The 23686-nt window shown below is 43.6% G+C and overlaps 1 protein-coding gene across 4 annotated transcripts in view; it reads right to left on the bottom strand.

Moving 5' to 3' along the window:
* Positions 1 to 23686, bottom strand: part of LOC116671078 (zinc finger MIZ domain-containing protein 1) — a 129183-nt gene that overhangs the window by 32974 nt on the left and 72523 nt on the right. For all 4 annotated transcript variants that reach the window (XM_032502008.1, XM_032502009.1, XM_032502010.1 and 1 more), the window contains exons 3-4: positions 5854 to 5973; positions 115 to 228 (exon numbers count right to left, since the gene is read on the bottom strand). In XM_032502008.1, coding sequence (XP_032357899.1) covers positions 115 to 228; positions 5854 to 5922 — 183 coding nt within the window. In that variant the 5' untranslated portion in view covers positions 5923 to 5973. The remainder of the gene's footprint in view (positions 1 to 114; positions 229 to 5853; positions 5974 to 23686) is intronic.

Genomic DNA, 23686 nt, shown 5'->3' with positions numbered 1-23686 from the left:
AACCATGCGGGAGATACGGAAAGAGCCAATGCAGCATTTGTTTTAGCTGCCTTTTCATTGTCCTTGAACCTCGGAGTATGAGACTGCAAAACCAGGTCATGAGTGGCGACTTACCGTTAGGCATCCCATCAGGCTTTGCTCGAAGGGGCGTTGGAAGGCTCGGGGGTCACCACACCAGTCCAGCAACTCAGTTGCTGCTGTTTGAAAATTTGCTGGATTTTGTAAGTGCTGGAGGGGAAAAAGGGAAAGAACATTCAAGGATCACTACAGAGCAGAATAGAGATTATTGTATTTTACATTTATTGATTAATTGGTGAGTAAAATGAATCAATATACTATATGAAGATGTTATGGCAAGGGATACATACTGGATACATACTGAATACATATTAGTCCTGGTCTGCTTTATTAAAAGTTGTGCATTGGCAATTTAGTCATTAGGTATTAAACACTAATACAAATCGACAAACTACAATTTAAATACAAAGTATACTTGCATCTCCAAACATTCGGTTTCCTTTAATAAAAGGTTTTTACACCTACTTTTAAAAATAAACTGAATGACTTCTATATCTACATTACAAGGATGTAGAAACACATGTGGAGGATATGATTGGACTTAGTTTGCTGCCTCCCTGAATCTTGGATAAAAGATGGAGATGGATGAATTGTGAGTGAGAAATCCCCTTGTCATTACAACAGGGGCCACGCCATAAACATAATGAATAATTAAGAGCACTCAAATTGGCAGCATTTTTACGACCATATTTCCCAAAATCTATTGTATTACCCTTTAGATTACTTGTGTTGTAGGTTTAAAGTATTAATGCACAGGGCTAAAGGGGTATAGTCCCATTAGAGTCATGCTGCTGCTTCACTCACCCCAGGTTTCTGAAGCACTGCCTTGCCACTGAGTGCAATAAATCTCCCTGTATGGCTGCATGCATAGCCGAAAAAGCCCTTATTTCACCAGCTGGCCCTGAGCTGTACTGTGACTATATCTGACAACAGACTCCTTGACCTACAGGTACCCCTTTATGGCATTCATTCCCCAACTGGAGCCAGCAGCCCACTGACTAATCCTGTTGTCTGTCTTGCTGTGTAGCAGCAAAACAATCCGCAAAAATGGGCCACTGTGGGTCGCCCAACTGGGCTCCCTATCAGTCACCTCTTCTCTGAAAGCTTTCAAACCTTAATATGACTCACTTTATACATAGAAGAGCAGACAAACCACCTCCACTCAGCACTAATCTTTTACCTTTGGAGAGATAATGCGCACAAGCCTTTGCAGTGCACTTGTACAATCCAGGAACAAATGGACTCCCTCTCCATGGCATCAAAGGTAAATAGAGAGGTTTGTCAGCTTAAAGTGAATGGCTGCTTTCTTAACAAGTCTGTGTGCTTTGATTTCACTGTCAGGGAGAAAAGGAGAAGAGGAAGTGACAGCAGTAAAGTCACTACATTGCAGTGCTTTTTACTTGTTTGTTCTTTAGGGGGCAGCAGAGGTCAGGATTTGATAAGGCAGCTTTCATATCAATTTACAAAGCTGGCGTTTGACAAGGGGCCGGATGAAACCAGTCTTGTTTGTTTTATGTTCGGTCTGAGACTGTTCCCCGCTCTACCTACGTGTCTTTGTTTTGGGAGACTAGGACGAGACGTGGTGGGGTTGCTGAGTATGTAAATTCTACTAGCGGATAAAGTCTCCTGGAGAAACACATCCACAGATGCTAAATTTAGATGGGTCTGGAAGCTAGACAACACACGCAATCAGAGCACCAAGGATGGAAGGATGGAAAGGGGGAGGAGAGAGAATATGTAGAAGGGAGGGGAAAAACACACCACCAACACTTGGGCTTGAAGTGATTACTGTTCTTTGCACTCAGAACAATTGGTCCCACCAGTGTGCCTGTCACATGGAGAGCTTGGCACTGCCATGCCACAGATGTTCCCCCTACTCCGGCCAAAACCCACCAATCAAACCTAAACTAGTGGCCAAGAGACCCCTCACTCCCCCCTATCCTCGTCCCCTGGGATAGAATGATCCTCCAACATTTACACTCCAGTAAAAGCTCGGCTCAGTTCAAGGGAAACAAAGACGGACAGGACTTGCAGTGTCCTGAGAATACAGCTTTCTTCAGATACAATCATCCTCTGTAGTCACGTCTGGAAACAACATGATCTGCACATCTGCAGCTAAACTGAATGTGACAGCGCACACTAACTGGCAAAGACTCGCTTCTATTTCAAAAATCACAGCTTTTGGTTATGCTACTGTTGTTATTTAGCGACGCCCCAGAGCAATGAAAACATATTAATGGAGACAATTAACCCTGGAAACAACACAGTGACAGACCGAAACAGCTGGATAGCCAGTGCAGCAGCAGTACAGAGAGGGTTGTCTTCTAGATTATTTTGATTTATTGACGCTTACAGTTTGAGGAAGCGCTCCTGCCGCGAGAGGAGAGTTCATAGTTTCCGCCAAACCCCTGTACGAATCACTGAGTGGAGAGTCTGACAGCAAACTGGCTTCCCCACAGTGAAGGAAAAAATACACTCTCTGAAATAGAGACCAGCGGTATCACGGAGCCCACGTTCCCCAAAGTGTGCAATTTGAGGACGCGAGAGGAAAACAAACTACCAGTGAGAACCTATGTGTTTGGCGGTGAATCAGATAACTGTTTTTAGGTATCTTTTTTAAAACATCCTCGTCTGTTTGGAGGTTAAACAAGTGAATATATTTATTTTGCAGTTACAATTTGTTCCCTTGGAAGTATTTAGCACCACCTGCACACATAAGAAAACAAACACTATCTGTGTTGTTTACCTTTTCCATACTAAGTATGAAGTTGGGGCAACAAATATTTCAGTATTGATTAATCTGCTGATCGATGAAGCTCTGAAATGTCTAAAACTAGTAAAAATTAGCAATTGCAATTCCTCCGTCATTAACCACCAGTGTTAATTTAGTAGCAAGTATTTACCTACTTTCTTAACACTAACATTCAAACAATGCAGAAGTAACCAAGACAGCACATTTGTAGATATTCAATATCAAAATGAGTGTATCAAGGTAAAAAAATAACCATGGTTTCATAGTTTATGAACAGTTTGGTTAAGTTATTGTTTATAAATCACATTATTGCAATTTCACAACAAAACGGTAATTTAAAAATGATCACCGTAATGATTTCGGATTTAACTTTCAACCCGTGATTCAATCAGGCTGACAGATTCCAATTTCCTCTACTTTATCATCATGCTCAGCAGTAATTTATCATTTGAGCAACAAAATCAATTTGTTCCCCTGTCCGCTGCTCTGGCTGGGAGTATTCAGACAGACATGTCACATCTTCCAGAAAACAACAACACAATGGAAGAGGCTTCATTTATATTCCTGCTCCACGTCTGTACTGCCTTCGAGATGCCAAATTTCAGCATGTGCACACTTTCAATTAAAGCAAACAGCTGGATTGGTTTACAATATTTCCTTAATTATTTTAATGGCTTGGATATTGGACAATGGGGAGCAGGGGGAGAAGATAGTGAGTTAATTGTTCTGATCTCCCCTGATGATCATCTTTGTGTGCGGGGAGGATAATAGACGGCCGGCTGAATGGGCTCACTGCTAGTCTAATTGGCAGGACATAAATGGTATTTATTATGCGGGTCTTCCAAACCCTGATTGTCTGCGGCACAAAGCTGCCTCTATTAGCAGGGTGCTGGCTCTTACTGGTACGTTTGAAATGACCCGGCGCTTAACCATTTATTAGATGGACTGGAGGCCTCCTTGTATGCCATGGATCTCTCTAATTGGCATGTTTACCCATGTGCTGCTTCCCCGGCCGCTAACATTGGGATGTGTTTGTTTAAATTTTTGCCTTGCGGGGATTAATACATTTAACCCCGCAAGATTTCAATTGTTTACACTTTTGTGTTAGACGGATACAGATCCCTTTTCCTGTTCCGTTCCTTTACAGAATAATTCATTAGCTATTAGGAATACAGTGCTTTAATAGAATCCAATTTCACCTCCTATACAACTAAAGAAGGAGGGGACATTGAATATTTAATATTGCTGCTGTGAAGGAGGTAACCAGACTGCAGACTGCTTGAGTGTTTACCTCTCTCTACTTTATTACTCAAGGACATCAAAGCTTGTCTCAACACATAGGGGCTTCCCTCTGTTTGCTCCCTGAACACTCGCCCTGTCTTGCTATCTGCCTCACCTTGTCTCTTTCTCAGTAAAGGGTGGGAAGTCCCTGCCGAGGGTAAAACAATTTGACTTGTCCGCAATTGTGTTTAAGTGCAAGGCCCATACATTGTCCCAAAGGCCCTCTGATGTACTTTTCAGGAGGTCGACCTCAGCACAGAGCCCAGAAACTAAATGGGCCGTCAGTTAAGAAAAGAGATCAAAGGGAGGGAGCCCTGTAGCCCGGGGTTACGCAAGTATGTCTGTTGAATTCTGCCAGAGATTCTTCCTGCAGTAAACGGTGTGGAGATGAGAACAAAAGGACTCGCTGGGAGTCAGCACTGGTGGAGGAAGAAAGAAGGCTGATGATGGGGGAGGGAGGGGAGGCTCTTTGACCCCAGTCAGTAACCCAAGTCATATCACAGTTCTGATAGCAAGAGTGAACAGATTAGTCACTTTAATGTGGCCAAACAGCAAAACTAAGGTGTGTTAGCTTCCTGCTTTCCTACTAACATTTCCTTTCCTAACATCCCCAGAAGTCGCACAAATATGGAAATTAAACATCTGTCCACATAAATTTCACTGGTGGAAACTCCATATCCCTGATGTTGTCAACCTGTGCCAGTAACTGAGAAAACCTGTTTCAGCTTCCTGGCCACGTTTCTTGTTTTCAGTGAGATAGTTGGAAAGGTCCTCAGTTTGAAGGGTTATAAACAAACACTTAAACTCAATTTTTTAAGATGAAATCATCCAAACTGAATTCAGACGGATTAGAACAGCCGGTGGTTGTTAACATGCATCACATCTGTACCAAATTGTGGAAGAAGTAATATCCAACGTACCATCATAGCACTGTACTAACGCCTTCAGTCTTTTGCTGCCATGCCTGCACCCTCACCTGACACTACACTGACAAAAGCCCCATCTCCACCAAGCATCCACCTGTAGCCACTGATTCTAGATTCACCTTGAGGGGAAGTTATTCCCATCACTCCCTGCTATGCTTCGCTTCAATGTGGGGAATAACGAGGTCAGAGTCCTAATGCCAAATATGAACGCTGTACACAATCTTTGTTTTACACAACAATTCAACCTGCGGCTGACTGAAAATAAAGGTGCTCTAAGCCATGTTGGGTGACGTTACTTCTTGTTGAAGTCCGAAGTTTTTTCAAACAAGACTAGCTTCCTCATCCCGTCCCGTCCCTTCTGGGCTTCCGCGAACTAACCCCCCACCCCCAAGTCCTTCTTGTCGGTTATTGGCTGGAGCGCTGGAACACTGTGTGTGTATGCTTCGTGGTGCAGGTGGGCACAGTTTGTTTTTGTTGCCGTTTGGAGACCCTGGGCTGTCTACAGAGACTGCATTTTTTACAGTGTGTTTGTTGTATGTGACAACAAATGATGTAGCCTAAAACAAGCGTGACATTGCTTAGTGCACCTTTAAGTAAAAATAGCAATACCACAGTGTATTTTTACACAGTACAAAAATAAAGTGCTGCACTTAAGTATCAAATTATTCAATTAAAAGTAATTAAATTTTTACACTAGATTCTAAGCAGTATTTTTGATACCGTGCATGTTACAAGTAGAGCTGAGTCTGACTATATATTATACTTCTACTTACACCATTATGTCATATTGCCTCGGACAGCTGACACAACACTCACCTGTTTGATACACAGCAGACGGTCATTTGTCTGCTGTATGTGTCTGTCCATCGACGGAATCGAGTTCATGTTGATTGTCCCTCTTCGGCCTCTACCTGCCAGCCATTAAACTGGAGCGTTCTGCAACAGAAACACAGACAAGTGTTAAAGCTCACCTCTTCCCAGGGAAGCTGCCAATCCCATCACCACCAGGATATTGCAGTTTAGTGTGTACATCTGTGTTTTTGAGTGTGTGGCGCTGTGTGAACTGAGCAGGGAGATATTGATTTGGCAGGTGACAAGCACCTCAGAGAGCCCAAAGGATGACATTCCTCTCAGCTACTGTGACACCCTTAACAAGCCCTCGCAGTTGCCCCCAAACACTACGATATACCTTCGGAGAGGACACACTGGAAGGCTTAGAGAGGATGTCTGACCATGCTTAAAGCACCGCGGGGCGAAAATGAACAGAGGTGGAGAGACAGAGCCCGCCTCAGAAAACTGCATGAAACCCTTCCATCCTGGCCTGTGAGAACATTAACTTGGCATGTGGTTCTCTGTTTACATTACTCAGCCATTATGTAATCTTTGGTTAACAATTATCTGTACTCTGGGCCCAGACATGCTCAACATTTCATTTCTCCTTCCCCCTCCCACCGCTCTCTACATAAGAGTTCCTCTAACAAAATGCCTTACAGCGCACTATTGATTTTGGAGTAGCAGCTTATGGAAAACCTCTTCCTCTCTTTATCTTTTTTTTTTCCATTGAAATAATAAAGGCAAACAATGGTGCTGGGATCTAACATGCTACATAACATTATTAAAATTAAAAAGTATTACAAGTTACATTAAAGGTTATCAATTTTGCCCGTGGGGGTCTGATTTAATGTTGCATTCAACATCAAATAAATATCCCACTCAGGGTGTCGGCTATAACTCCTAGTGACCTGCAGCTTTCAGCGGAGGGGCGAGTGAATTAACAAGCACATATATGGGTGGTGGTGGAGAGTGTATCCCTCCATCTTCTCCCTCTTAGCTCCTCCTTTATCTCATCCAGTTTCAGTCTTGCCTTCTTGCTACTGCAGGGACATCTCTTCCTGTGGCGCATCATCTCGCCTCAAACACTTGCCCCACGTCGAACCCCCCCCCCCCGCCATCTTTCTCCATTACCATCACACACTGAGAAATTTCACTGCACAAAGTACTGGTGAGATGAGGGAGAAAGAGAAAAAAGGGAGCGAGCAAGGAGGCAGCATGCTGCACCATACTGATAATGCTCACTTAGGGGTCTCGAGCTGGATTTAACAGTAGGGCCAGTAATCTACTCCACTAGTCAGCTAAAGAGCTTTTATGCACCTATTGGAGTGCTCATGCCTGCACTTGAGAGGAGAGAAGGGCACACTAGTGCATTCTCTCCATAAATTAGAAAGATCTAAAAAAAAAAAAAAAAAAAAAAAGAGTTCTTCTATTCCAACTCTCTTTGCAGATGGAAAGTATTTGTTTGTTGACATTTTCAAAGTCACATAGACAGACATTTGAGACTTGAGGGAGGTCTGGGCTCACTAGTTGAATACCTTTATGAATTGGCAGGAGTTTGGGGTGTAAAAGTGGTAATTTTGAAGGCATTTGCGAGCAGGAGTTAACAAACCTGACTCAATATATTCGTTCTCTAATAAGATGAAATATCCTGATTCCAAGCGACTTTCTGAGTAAAAAGATTGTAATACATTGAATACATTAATTCAAAATGCATTCACACCACCAATACCAGCATATAAAAAGAAACTCTTTTTTAAATGAAGACATTCTGAATGTCACACAATAGAAAAACTATCACACACAAGCGATGATATATGTTAATGCACTGACTTTCTTTAGCTATATCCATCTGGTGTTTGATTCTATAACACTCCCCTCAGTCCCCTCTCTATGCCAGCTGATAGTGAGCTGATCCTTGGCAAGGGATGGCCCTGGACCATCGTCACCCTTAGCCACCAGCAGGTGTCTCCCTGGTCCTTCAAAGGCCTGGCTAGTGGCACAAAGAAGGCGGAGCGGTATTGCTTTAAGCCTTTACAAGCTCTACAAATCCTCAGCTGCTGCTTCCTAACAGGGCCCACTCAGCCCGGCACTGCCTGTCTGACCTTGTGGTTATTGATGAGCGAGTCAACCTGCTCTCTCTGTCTCTCTTCCCTTGACTCTCTCTCTCTGCACTCTTTTTCTCTTGATGTCATCCCTCTTACCTCCAACAGTGAGTTAAAATGAGGGGAAAGAAAGAGGCAGGGCTGCCATTCACCACCCAAGCTTTATTCTGTTAAACACACATTGTAATGATACGTCTGACCTCCCCACATTGTAAAGCCTGCGTCCACATATTTACATTTATTTTCTTCCCAAGATACTTTTTAACAGTATGAGATGGAAGCATTGGGAACTAATTCAATTTTCAGATATTCACTTGTTCTAATTAAATACTATTCCTTTGTTGTATCTTTAATGACTAACGAGAGCCAAATTAAAGATTAAACCCGCGATGCTGTGGAGATATGACAACAGATGCAATTATGAGCCTTCACACTATTTACAGGCTCTTTTCTATATTACAGATGTTATCATTTATTATTTTCTCTGCGCCATTATCTAATGTGAACCTTTTTTACCGTGATTCAGCTAGTTACCCCAGAAGTGCTTGAGAGGAAATCGGTGCTGAGACATGCGTTACTTGAGCATAATTTACTAAATTGCACGGCAGGCGTTACGGCGTTACACAACAAGTTGAGAGCTGTGGATTCCTGCACAACAAAAGACACATGGGGGGATTGGAGGTGGGATGGAGTGGGAGGCGAGAGGAGGGAGACCCGCTTTTCTTCCCTATTCAAGGGGGAGCTAAAATATATGTATTGAGTGGGAGGTGTAATAAAACGAAACGGGTGAGGAGATGCAGGCTGGGAACAAATATGAAAAGCAGTGGAGGATGGCGGCAAGGTGATGGAGCACCACCGGAGGATTGGATGAAATTATCTCTTTATAATCAGGGGGCTTCTGCATGGCTGCCTCCTCCATTGCCCAGTGACAGATGAGGCCTACCTCTTCAAATGGGCTTTTCACACTGCTATCAGCCCACCTCTAGGGTAAAACAATGTTTTTCTTTCCCTCTGTACCACCACTTTAGAAGCTTTGTTTTCACACGGCACCCTGCGGAGGACAGGATTGTCCCCAGTCAGGCTGCATCCATGTTTGTCTCATTACGTGATCATGTTACATAAGTGTACCTTGAAGAGGATGCAGATTTAGATTTGATGACAAAACTGTGCCACTGCGGAGACTGGAAGATGGTAACGCTAAAAAATGTTGAATGAAGACACTAAAGCAGAACATTATCTCCAGTAAGTAAGAAAGATTGCTTTTTGAACTGTCAGAATCTAAACATTGTTTCAGACACACAAAACCCAACCCTGCATCTTCAAAGAGAGTTTTGTAGCCTGTTAATGTAATGTAGACTACTGTGTGCTTCTGCTCTGCAGGATAAAAACAGTCTGAGGGGGAGAAGAGTAGACAATTATTAGCTTTATCCCACCATCACAGCAGAACAAATGGATCACGAACCCTCGCCGCTTTACACAGTCTCTCAGCTGAGCTGTCATGGCACAGGGAAGTAGTAAACAGATTTAATTTATTCATATAAATGGCTTGTGAATCAAAACAGTCAGGCTACTCTGGGGCCTGGCACAGTACTGCTAAAAGGATTTTTCTAGTTTATACAACTTGGATCTTACGTGGTTTTGGCTATCACGTATGCTTACCAAAGTAATTGTAAAGATCTGGGAACGTGTTGCCACAACAAAGTCCAACAGGGCAAGATAGCAAGAGGGTGGCTGCAGGAGTAGAAAGACAGCAGGCCGCGCTGGCCACCATGCCGACCACACGCACAGATCTTCTCAGCTTCCCCTAGAGTGCTGGACAGGCATCATGATACCATAACAACACCCTCAGTCACTCCTAATGTGCTTAACAACAACACTACAGGCAGGGTGTTACACCTCTGCAGAGCTGTGTGAAACACCCCTACCACACACACAACACACACACAACACACACACACACACACACACAACACACAAAACACACACACACACACACACAACACACAGACACACACACACACACACACACACACACACACACACACACACACACACACAGCACTAATCGAAAAGCTCAAAGTACTGCTGACACTATTAAAACTGAACAAGGTGGCCTAAGCAGAGAAATCAGCATCACTCTCGCACCTCATGGGGACACGTTGAGACACGCTGCTCAAGGTGATCTGGTCCCCTTGTGTTGTCTATTGTAGGTGAATTAGGCAATAAAGGGCTAATCAGCGCGATCATTGACTAGGGCTTGGCTGTTTGCGGCACTTCCTTAAGGGTGATACAGATGAGGGAGGAGGAGGAGGAAGCATCTCTTCACCCCCATGATTTTAATGAGCTTTGATTCTGAGATATGTCTTGTTTTCTTCCGACTGTCGGCCGAGGCCGGGGTGAAAGCTCCCCTTTAATTACCTAAACATTGTGGAGACGCCGTTTTCTTGCTATGAGGGAGGGGTGTTTAGTTTGGAGAGGGCAGCTCTAGGACTCCAGGTGTCTGCCTGGTTCTCTGCCTGGTAAGTGGCCAGGCAGGCAGCAAGGACAAAGCTGTGTTTGTTTGACGGAGGAAAAAGCAGAGAGGGTAGAAATGTGTATGAATCGGCGCCGCTTCCATTGTTGCTTTACAGAATGTGCCATAATCCTTGGCAGGCTCCATCCAGAGCTGGCATGGAGGATAATATGCGCTGCCTCCTGCCTGTCCCACCTCCCTGCTCTACCTCCCCTCAGCCCTTCTCCATCACATCTTCCTCCCTTCCCCCATTTCTCTGCTGCACACATATGGACACACAGCCACTCAAGTGTACACACACACACACACGTCCCCACATGGCTTCTTAACAAGCTTGGGAATGGATTTATTTTATTTAATGTGGTTTGGTCTAGAGCTCCAACGGCAACCATGAGCAAGGGTGGGCTCGCAGTTGTGCCCCACACACACACACACACACACACACACACACACAAACACACTCAAAGGAGCCCTGCTGCGTTTGTCGCTGTTCACTGATCTCTCCCTCTTCCCCTCTGTCTTTCTCCATCGCCCATTCTCCCTCCAACTCACTCCACTCCCTCTCTCCCGCAGACCCACATTCACTCCCTCCCTCCCGCCCTGCCCTCTCACTCTTTTTTTTTTCTTCATGACAGCTCACATAAGCAAGCCTCCTGGATTCCTCCGGGAGCCCCACGTTCAGTACACAGAGATTGTTCAGCCATCAGGCACATCTGCAGCGTGATTAGAAAAGCAAAGGGAGCATGGTGGTGGGGGCAGGAGGGCGGGGTGGTTAAAGCCCCCACCATTGCTGCTGCTGTTCCTCCACTCCCCCCCCCCCCCCCCCCCCCCCCCCCCCCCCAGCAGCAGCAGTAGAAGAAAATAGAGCGTTGGGGATCATAGAGGGGCCTGAGCAATATCTCCTCTCTAACCAAGTGTAACGTTTCACCAAGTCTCAGAGGCCGATCACTGCCCGCGATGAAAAAAAGAAAGGACAAAGGCAGATGGGGGCCGGTCTCTCTTCACCACCAAGCCCCCACCCTCCAACTAGCCTGGCTAACAGAGCAAGCAAAAGGAGAAAAGATGGTCCTACATCCCACATGCAAACACGAGGAGCATCGTTGCGGTTTCTCCCTCTCCTGTTTGTCCTCTACTGCCTCCTCCAAACAGCTACTCTTTTTAATTTCCTTCCACCCTTACACTAATAAGAGGGGAGGGGAGTGGGGGGAGGGGGGGTCAAATCCCCCGGGGGGCTGGAGGCACAGATGAGCCACATGACTGCGTGTCGCCCCACCAAAAACAGCAGAGCAGTGTGGAGCTAACAGCTAGCCAGCTAGCCTCACGCTCTCTGGTGCTCTGTCAGCCTCCCTCCTCGCTGCCAAGCTTCCCTCTCTGCTCTGCAATCCTCCAGGAATTTCCGAGGCATGTGACGATGATGATGATGATGATGATGATGATGATGATGATGATGAAACCAGCGAGCCAAAGTGTAAACCTGCATTGACTGTTGCAATATGAGCTGAACTTGCACACAATACTTCACAAAGAAAGCCATCACTACAACCCTCAGCCCCTGGAAACACTTGGCCTTAAAAATTGCCTTTGACTGTGAGCACAGAGGAAAAGTCAAAGAGGCATTTTTATTTCCATTTCTGTGAGTGATATTGTTGCCGTGTAGGTGCGGACACTGCTTTGGACAACTTATGAGCTAGTGTTTTTCTATCTCCCCCCCAACCCGCCTTCCTTTCTCTGCTTTCTTTTTTTCTTCTTGCCAGTCTCTTGGTTTATTATGCATTCAGCTCATGTGTCCCTCCTGTGAGTGGCTGTTCATTTTCCACATACCACGCTTAATCCGGCCAGCTAAAACTTTGAAATAGCGGGAGCCACAGACGCAGCCGCTACCCAAGAGGAGCCATTATGAGGTCTGGGAGAGAGAGACTGATAGCGCTGGGGGGAGGAGTGACAGGCGGGCTGCAAGATACATGGGAAGGAATTCAAAGAAGGCTGAGAGAAGAACACGAGGGTGTGCATGTTTATGTGTTCACTGTCTTGCAAGTGTGTATGGTGTGCAGGCAGTGGTGATGTGTCAGGGGCACACGGTGTGTGTGTGTGTTTGTGTGTGTGTGTGTGTTCAATGGGGTTATTGGTAGGCAGGGGGATGGACCTCCTTGTCTCTTTATTGTGCCAGTGATCTTTGGCCTTTTGTAACTCTAAGTGAATGGGAGGAGAGAGACGCTGAAAGTGAGAGGGAGAGTTTTTAAATAGTGCATGAGCTCAACCTGTCAGACACTGATGGACAGCAGCAACATGAGCTTTCTCAGTTTCACCAAGGACATACTATCAAACTGTCTGCCAGCAATCATAATGACCACTAACATCTCTATTTTAAAATTTCACAAGTAGAGTGTCTGTATCTTGGCTTACTGTCAGCATCTCTCACCTATCCGTTATTGTTTTGATCTGTTAAGTAATTGTTTAATCTCTATCATGTCTAAAACAAATATATTAAAACAAGATAATATAACTTTTGAAGAAAGAAATAACAGATTTCCTCTTACAAATGGAAAGTTAATTTCATAAGTAATCAAATACACCACTGCTAAATTCAATACTCTCAGGTGGTTTTGCTGCTCCAGCCTTAAGTGGTCTGGTATGACCAGTAGCTTATGGTGGCTAATGTTAGCAAACTTTAGCTCGATGTACTGTAGTTGTGTAACAGATGTTATAGAGTCTGCTACTGGGACCAATGTTACAGCCAAAGTTACATTACTTTAAATGAATATTTCATTCTAAAAATGAGTTGTCAATGATTCTGTTGATCAACTAATCAATCGGCTTTCAGGAGATTCATATTCCATTAACTTTGCTCATACCCCCAAGAGCAAATACCCACAACGTCCACTCGTTTTCATTCTAAACTTAAATCCTCTCCCACACTCCACAGACCTGCATTAGGATCCTATAACTGCCATGGCATGGCTCATGAAGTTCAAATATCAGCAGATTGTTTGATAACCTTGCTGAGCGGACGGATCCTGTGTTAACAGCTTGCCCGTATCTGCAGCCACCGGTCCCTCCAGGGAGAACCCTCTCATTCCACAAATGTGCTCAATTAAAAAGAGCAGAGTGCTTAGAGAGGGCCAGCAGTCAAACGCCTGTTTGATCTGGATTTCCTAATTGGTCAATGACAACACATTACCAGACAGGCGGACGCTTGATCCGCCTTCCCCTTAATACACCCACCGTCCTACAGGCCCCGTCCGTGACCAGGCAGAGTGTGTCTGTAATCGAGTGTGTGTGTGTGTGTGTGTGTGTGTGCGTGCGTGCGTGTGTGCGTGTGTGCGTGCGTGCGTGCGTGCGTGCGTGTGTGTGTGTAAAGGAGGGGTGGGGTGATTTAGAGGTTAGGTAGCACAGGCTGCCATATATTGGTGTCACAAATTTTCCTTGTGGAGCCATGGGACGGATGGACGGACACTCACACTCTCTCACACACACACACACACACACACGAACACACACACACACACGAACACACACACACACACACACACAAAAGGAATTCCATGCAACAGACAGACCTCTACCTCCTGGCCTCTGATCGGGTCCACACTTGCCACTTGCACCGCTCTATTATCTATCTCTAATTTGCCAGAGATCGCGGGCAGCCATGTTTTGATTGCCATTGTGTAAATTAACCAAGAAGCCTCTCATCTCACATGTAGCTGTGAAGAATGCCAATGTGTTTAAGGAGAAAAAGGAGATTCTCCAGGGGAGTAGACTTAGCAGACTCCTCAATTAAACAGTGAAGACATTTATTCAATATTTTATTTTGTGCACATCTCCGAGGAGGCAACCTGAATTATTTAATTCAATGTACAGTATATTATTTCACCCATCATAGTGTGTGAGGATTTGTGAAGTTGCTAAAGCATAAAAAAAAAAAAACTGAAGGCAAGCCAAAGAGCATGCAAGTAGTCTGAGTGATGTGGATCACATGTTTGTAGAACAGTATGTCTCATTTTATATAATCTTACAGCGAGCTAAAAATAGCGTCAATGAATATTGAATGCTAGGACAGAGGAGGCGTTATGCAATTCAGGACTTATGCTGTCAAATGGAGCGATAACAGCCCCGTCCTCTCACACTCATATGTATACACAAAAAACAACACATAATCTATTTCATACACGCTAAAAAAAGAAAAGAAATGGCCTGCACAAATTCTTTATAATGTGAAGAGCTGTTTATTTATACCACTATGTGTCATCAAAGGGTTCTTAAAGCTTATTTGAACACCCAAACTGACACATCACTCAATAAATAAAGCAATGGTGAGCTAGAGAGGTTTGTATTGCCATGTCATTATTATTCTAGTATATATATCCGATGTGTAACTATATAAAGCAAATAAAAATTGAATTGACGCTGAAACTAGCAAATATTTGGCAAATGGTGAGTAATGAGCAATTAATGACTAATCCCTTTGATTGTTTAAGCCCACGTTAACCTTCCTATTGAAGGGAAGACCTTTCTACCTGTGGATCGATGCCTTGTATAATATTGCTATCTTGTAGGTATGGATGTTATTTAGCTGCAACCCATCTCTAGCTACTGGCAAACAACACAGCTCCACATCATCCATCAGGGAAGCTAAGGTAGGCTTGACAGGTGAACATAAACAATGCTGCCTGCAGTAGCATTTCTCGAAGTGTATGAGACACAAACACACACACACACACACACACACACACACACACACACACACACACACACACACACACACACACACACACACACACACACACACACACACACACACACACACACACACACACACACACACACACACAGACAGACAGACAGACAGACAGAGAGGGAAAGTGTGAGAGGCAGAGACACACTGAGGGACAGAAAGAACGACGCACTGGATCAGAGAGGTGGAAATGAATGCTGCAGGAAACGGGAAAAGATGAGAAATTCAGTATCCTCCTGTTTTAGCCCCCGAAAACTGCTGAACCATCAGCAATTACAGGCTGGCTGGGTCATGAATCTCTCTCTGCAGTGGTCTGCTCTCTCTCTGCTGGGTGATACTGCAGAGGTGTGCTGCCTTTTAGTTACCTGGCTGGCAACAAACACACATAAAAAAAACAACGTGACGATGCTGCGAGATCGCTGACTGTTGTTAACTATTGCAAATCAAATTGACACTTTGCATCTTCTTTTCCATGACTGCAAAGTTTACGCTTTCAGGAGCGAGCTGATATGCAAAGCATTTGTTGTTTTTACAGACGCACAGGTGAGCGTGATCCATGAGCAGCAGACCGAACAGGCTGTCACAGTGATACAGTACAAGCAGCCATGGGACAAAGGCGTGGGGAGCGCATGCACATACGTCAGGACACAAGTAGAAAGTGCTGAGCATATAATTAGCTAATCCAGTAGAAAGCACAGATAGGCAGTCACTTAATTAAAATGATTAATTAAGGGCAATAAAAAATTCCTTCTTTCAAAACTGCTGTCTATAATTACAAGTGACTCAGTCTTCTCTGTGTCAGAGGGCTTCAATACGTGTGTACGTTTCCATGTGAATGTGTTTGTGTGCACGCGCGCGACCGGTGTATCTTGAGAGAAGGAGGGAGAGAAGTCAGTTTCTGTGGCTCATTCGCGTTAGGATCCTCGACTAATAATTAGTCAATAATGGATTGAAAGCAAGCACCTCCCCTCCCCGACACAATGGCCAGAGAGGCTGCCCTGTCAGCGACACATCCTCCACTGGTCGATTCTCTCACACACACACACACACACACACACACACACACACACACACACACACACACACACACACACACACACACAACACCACACACACACACACCCATCTCACACAACACACACACACACACACACACACACACACACACACACACACACACACACTAACATACAAACTGTGCTATAATATCGAGCGGCATCTATTTGAGACAGTGCTACGTGCCTTGCAGGCAACAGACAATTTCCCTGGGATTTAAATTCAAATTGGGAGTATATCTAGTCTTGATCTACAGAAAAAAAATGGATACTGTAGACGTCATGCAGGGACCTTTTGAAAGCCCTTTCATCACATGAATGAATGCTTCGCAGAAAACACCAAGAGAAAAGTCCCGCTCGATCCTCCACTCCAGAGTGTCTGAGCCCAGAAAGGACAAACAAGTCTTGAGAGTTGAGAACTCTTCTCTTGTCAGATAAACAAAGACATAAAATGGGCTTTAAGGCCAGCTACAGCATAAACAGAACTCTTTTCAAAAGTGTGAACAACCTGTTCGCAAGGGGAAAAATAAGCCTTGCACAAACAAGACACAGCAGTGTGAAGAACCTTAATGCATTTACAATAGTAAGTCTTAAGAGAAGCTTTAAATCACTAAAAACACCAGAACTCAATTGCCTTCGTGTATTCATGTTGGAGATCAGAAATCTGCTGTCGCAACTTGCTCTAAATGACACTAGCAGTCTATAAGTGCCATAGCCTTTTCTTGCCCTGGGTTTTGACTCTCAGGCTGTCCTCTGATTGGTAGAGCTTGTTGGGGCTGCACACAGCCCGAGCAGAAGACCTGCTGATACTATTCGGGGCTGGAAAAAGACAATATAAGATAAGGCAGTAAATGACTAACTATTTTAGTCAACATTATCTATCGTTGAGTGCTCTATTAATAAAACTGAATACAAACTAAATACAGTAAGTAGCAAGAGTAAGTAAGATGACTGCATTAGAGTGATACATTCATATCACAGAAATTTGCATATCATTTTAAATTCTTTTGATAGACTACTATTGTTATGGAAAGCATGATCAACAATGTCATCATTATGTGCAATTCCCTCCGTTGTTATAAAAAGTACATAAATGCAGCATTGCAACATTCAGTTTTAACCAAAACCCACACTACCTTGTCTGCAAGCGTCTATGTCAGATCCTATTTAACCCAGTAACATCCAGATTGGCTTGTATGGCACTGAGGTGTGATGGTGTTCCTGTCAGGCTGCTGGGGTCAGCACCGCACTGCCAAAGGTCAACCCCCTAGTAATTTGTTTTACCACTGCCTCATCAGAATCCAAACACAAGGCGTCGTATCAGGTAAACCAATTATAATCCAACATGAATCGGAGGGCAGAGAGGTCCCGCATGACCACTTCCTCTATTATTAGTGATGTGTCTCTTTCTATCCACGGAAAGGCACCTTGTCCCTGATTCCCAGCGTGTCTTCACTGACGCTTATCACCTGCCAAGTGACTCATTTACCTGCAATGTGCAATTCAGTGTGGGATATAAAAGGTAATTTAACCTACATTCAGAGAAGAAAATGAATTAAGCGCTTGCATTTCTCTCTCTCTCATTTCACATTCCTCTTCCTGTTTCAAAAGCATAAACAGCAGTCAAAACGGAGAGCTTTCTCCTGCTTAGTATTCAGCTGTAATTCTCCTGGGTGGACACCATGCTGTGTAGACAATCTGCATTTTGATTGGTGTACACTGAAGTTTCCGCACCGCTCTTGGAAAGCGGATGCATTGGAAAGCAACACAGAATAGCCATTTAGAAATGGATTTCTAAGAATATTTAGTAGACTGTGTTGTGGAATAGCAAACAACTTGGTGATATTCATCTCGTTTCATTAACCAGAGCCAGCCTTGACACAAGGTTATGATGTGAAACTGATCGTTTGCTGCGCTCCGACTGTGTTGGCCAACATGGAAATGCCAGCAATATATAACCCTCTCAGAGAGCCATTTGTACAATCTCACCATTAGGAGCCACTTTGTTCCTGTAGCCCCTCTGGCCTCAAACCAGGCTTCAGCCTCCGATGGCCGTAACCATGGCAACTGCTTTCATTCAACACTTGCAAATAATGAAGACAATGTGTTTTCCATTTAGATGAGATTTTTTTTTTTTTTTTTGTGGAAGAAGATATGGAGAGTCCACCCTGACTGTTTCATTAAGGGGGCTTAATAACATGATTCCTTTTGCTGGATGCACTGTATGAGCTGAATCACAGATTAAATTGGTCTGGTGGGACACAAATCATTACCAGTGTGCAAGATTCAATATTATGTTCAACAACTAAACTTGGAAAAGTTATTTTTCTTCCTGGCCTCGGTGGACTTGAACGTGTTGTAAAGAGAAACATCAAGGAATGGAGAAGTGCCTCTGGGTAAGAATTTAGTATCTTGATCACACAAAGCACAACAAAAAAGAAAAGTGGGCACTCAACATCCTGTTGATTATATTTGAATTCTAGCTGTTCTAGCTGCTGTGGACCTTTTTACATGACTCATATCAGTCCTATCAGTAATTATAACATTGTACTGCCCAAGGTAATTGCGGATATCTGCAGTACCTACTGGTAGTCGTGCATACTATAGTCATGCAGTAATACTGACACTTTGGTTGGGTTTACATTTGTGTTTCCCAGATATTATCATAACCAAAAGATGGCGAAATGTTGAAAAAAGGACCAGAGTTGTAATAAAACAAAAGTATTCTATGACTGTTCACTTGTATCAATAATACATTTTAGGTAAAAAACCTCAAATACTAGCAGGGAATAAAGTGCATGTTTGTGAGCATGTGCAAACCCACATACATACACGTGGTGGAAAGAACTCAAGGGGTAGGAGTCTCCTTTCCACTGTTTACAGGGAAGACTCCATGGAAGCACAGCCAGCTTTCCAAGCCTAAATTAATTCAAGAGTTTTACAAATCACTAGACAGGAAACATGGTTTTGTTATACACTTCCACCTCAGCCCACTAAACAGTTCTTTTGTTTCGCTGCGCTGTTCGCTCAGAAGGAAAAACACACAAAGCAGATAGTTACTCTAATTCCTTGATGACAAGAGTTGATCTTGTGGAGTGGAGTGTATTTTATAGAGTGCAGCTTGTTGCCTTGTGTGGTGTCAGTGTTAACACAACACCATTTAAGACTATTGACTTGTGGAGCTGCTGTCAATTGAATTCCTATGATTCCTATTCCTGCTGTTGCTCAGCTTTGGGAACCTTGAGTCCGCGGACTCTGTTCTCCCACTTTCCTGACAACAGAGCAGTAACCTTTAGAAAAAATGTGCAAAAAAACAAGGGCACCACAATACCACTTCAGAGTAGGTTTGTTGCTACAACAAACAATGCGGTGAGCTCCGGCGCTCATGTGCGCAGGGGCCACAGTGCACCGTGATTGATATACAAGAGATAAAACACTGTTTGACTCCTGAATCCGGCTCCAATCACAAGCTCTCTGTGACGCACTCACTGCACGCTATCTCCCCCACACACAGCCCGCGCTGCTGATAAGCAGGGCTGGAGCAGTCATATCTACCTCTTGTGGAAGAGTTTCTTCTTAAATAAACTACTCCTAAAAAAAAAAATCTACATTTACAGAGCTGAGGGGCTTTGTGGACCCTAAGTAGAAACCTACAGCAATATAGATGTTGGTGAAATCCAAGTTGTATTATCATTTTTATTCCTGAAACGATAAGTGAATTTATCGATTAGCTGTTAAGAATTTATTGATTAGAAAATGTATGAGTCTGCTGCTTTTCTCTGTTTTTACATCACTGTATTAAAATTATTTTGGGTTTCGGACTGTCGATCAGAAAAAAAAAAAAAAACAATTTGAAGATGTCTCCTTGGGCTCTTGAAAAATTGTGATGGGCATTTTTCAAATTTTTCTCTCCTCTATTAACATTTTAAAGACTAAATAATCACCAATTGATCCAGATAGATTGATCGAACTTGAGAGAATAATTCTTAGTAGCAACCCTAGTCCTTAACTCAAATGCTGCCAAATGTAGAAACTACACTTGCTGATTGCAAAGCAGCACGAGGAGTTTTTATGGAAAGCTTGTATGATTGGCACACTTCAGCTTAAAGCACCACATGTATTTTTAATGAGACAAGCCTTCTTGATAGAGAGGGAGACTACTGGCATGACTGATGATGCATTACATCTCAACTGGGTATTTGAGAAATCTTTTATGTGGCTCCTTCTATCTTTTGAAGTGATCAAAAGTAATGATACTGAATTAGCTTTCAGCCATTTGTGGTCCCAAGGCATTAAAGACTTCTCTTATGAAATCACCCGTCCTCATGATGTACACTGGATTTAAGCACAGTCTCTAATTTAGCTGTCTGTAGAGATGTAAGTTAGTTATGTGTCCTTAAAGTGGCACTGACTGCATCTTTATGTGGTCATATCCAACACACAGGCTCCGCTAATGTTTCTTATAGGGTCTCAATGTCACTGCTTTGAACACACCTACACACAGTGAAAGCACAAACACTGTTAAAGCAAAGTTATGTGTGATACAAGAGGACACTATGTAGCTAAAGGTTAAAGAAAACACAACAAAACTGAAAACTGCAGGAGAATTTTGATCAATGTTAGACTGGCACACCGCGCACGAGCACGCGCACGCGCACACGCACACGCACACGCGCACACACACGCACACACACACGCACACGCACACACACACACACACGCACACACACACGCACACACACAAAATATTCCCAAACCACCAGAGAGGGACGAAGACTGCAGCGAGCCTATAAGAGACCACCAGGTGTGACCTATTCATTATTTACCTAGAGGCAGGCTAGCAGCATCTGCACGCTGTGCACAGGCCTGCCTTTGTAGGAGAGATGTGTTGGGATCAGATGAGAGAGGGCACCTTTGTGGATAGACATCTTTGTTCACACCCTGCCTGCCTGTCTGTCGCCCTTTACTGCTCCTCTACCAGACAAACAGACAAAACGCATCTATGTTTCTTTCAGCCTGGAATAGATGATTCCACTTGTCCAGAGCAGCGCTGGACAGTAACATGTGGCAGAATTCCGATTACGTTTTTTCAGCAAGGGTAATTAAGATTTAGTAATTACTATTCACAGGAAGCTTGGATAAGACCACGCAACATTTATGTCGGTCACCATGTCAGATTAGGAGATTTGAACTGCCCTGATTTCACCAAAAGACATGTCTGACTAGGTTAAACCCCAACCAATATTAGCTTGTTTACAACCTCCATGAAGTGCCAAGGTACTTGAGCAGGAAGGGCAAGACAAGGACTTTTGGGACTTGCAATGTCAACAAACACGACAACAAGAAACATCATAAAAGTTGTCAAACTAGAAAGAAACGCTAAAGGGGAAATATAACTTCTGGTGACTACAAAGTTGTGCAATTTACATATTATTACTATTTTTAACTTGATGGCTAGCAATTGCATGAACATGTACATCACTGATAAAAAAATAAAACGCCTACAGATGAATGCATGACATCTCGCACAACTTAAGAGCCGAGTGAGCCCAGCAAAGGTTGCTGCCTGTGAGGATGGAGAGAAATAAAGCAGACGGCTGAGGATATGAAATGTTGACAGTTGGGAAATAAGCCTTATGTCAATTTGAAGAAAAAAAACATATATACGCACAAAGGGTGTGGGGTGGGGTCACCTCATATCGGTGATTACTTAAGTAAACTCTGTACCATAACACTTGAGATAAAAGCCCTGAAGTTGAGTTATTTTAATGGCTTAGGCCACCTTTCTAAGAATGGCCCTATTCTATCTTGTGTAAACTCCATTCTACTCTCTTTTCTTTTATCTGCTATATAACCACAACACTAGTGGAGATAAATTATTCTTCCATGGACAACTTGGCATAGGTTCACACACATCAAGGGTCATTAAGGCAGCTGACAAAAGCTTTCATTTAATGAATTTGTGTATAAGAGTTCAGCCTCTTTTGGTTGTGTGTGTGTGTGTGTGTCTGTGTGTATGTGTGTGCGTGCGTGCGTGCGTGCGTGCGTGAGAGAGAGAGAATGTGTGTGTGATGAGTTACAGTGTGTGAAGGAGCCTGGTTTCATTTCTTCTTGTAACACCCTAATGACTTTATTGTTTCATTCTTATCCAGCCTCCTGAAGGTATTACCATATAAACACCTGTGTTATCAAAGCACCGCAAACAATTTCCTGGATAATTTAACAAAGATGCGATTGTTGATTCGGCATGAGGTGTTTGTGTGTGTGTGTGTAAATCTTTTGAGATATCTATTTTCTGTGTGGGTGTTCATTTTGTGATGTGTGTATGCGTGGGTGCAGAGCTTAAACCTGTCAGAACCTAGCTACGGCTGGCCACTTTACATCTCAAATTGTAGAGGAAAATATGTCTGAGTTGCCTTAAATAGAGACTGTTTTTGGTGAAGAGGGGACAGACTGAATGTTGTGCATTAACATCATGCTTCATGCAATCTGTATCAAAACCCCGGGTGAGGCAAGCAAAAAGGGAACACTTGCATAACATAGAAGCCTGATGTTACCCTGCAGAATTGGACCTCTCTACTCTTTTTCAACCCCCCCTCCCCTACCTAGTTCTCCCACTTTCTGTCTTTGACTCTCTCTCTTGCCCTCTCTCTCCCTCCCTTCCTCCCTGTTAGTCACAGGGGCTGGATTGTTCTGCTGAGGCTTGGCAGAGGCCACGGATGGGAAAAGTGCAGGGGAGGCGGCTAACACTTCCTGCCTCCCTGAATCAGAGAGTTAACCTTCACCGAGGGCACAATGGCTTCTCGTTAGCGAAACCACCCCACATGCAGGCAGCCTGTCACCAGCCATGTTCCCGTTCTCTGACCCCTTTCGGTTGCACCGTCCTCTCTCGAACCAACCAAGGCTGCAGCGCACATCCACACAATGGAGGTTAATACGCTGTACAGTATGTCTACAGAAATATTTTTGGGTGTTTAACGACGAAAGCTTTTATCATGTTAAGAAGCTTGACATATTTAGTGGATTATTTATATTTATATTTTAGTGGAGATTTGAGAGCTGGTATTCTAGCTATTGAGGTTGGCAGATTCAAAAATGTTCAGGAGGAGAATAGACCTGGAACAAGGGGATTTTAGTTCTGTTCAAACCAATGTCCAAATCTGATTATTTAACATGTGTGATTGAGTGTTCTGAATTTTTGGAGTGGTATCATTTAAAAATGTACGTGCTTCACTCTAGATCTGGTTATATCAATTTGTGGTGTCTTGTAAACAGGCCGTATTTGAATATAGTGCTTCAACGACTAATCCATTATCCGATCAACAAAATATTAATCTGGAACTATTTTTAAATTGGTTAATCATTTAAGCCATTTTCCAAGCACAAAAAAAAAAAAAAAAAAGATCTGGTTGCA

This window comes from Etheostoma spectabile, chromosome 21, assembly GCF_008692095.1.
Source record: "Etheostoma spectabile isolate EspeVRDwgs_2016 chromosome 21, UIUC_Espe_1.0, whole genome shotgun sequence".
NCBI classification, from domain to species: Eukaryota; Metazoa; Chordata; class Actinopteri; order Perciformes; family Percidae; genus Etheostoma; species Etheostoma spectabile.
This window is presented reverse-complemented; position numbering and strand designations above follow the sequence as displayed.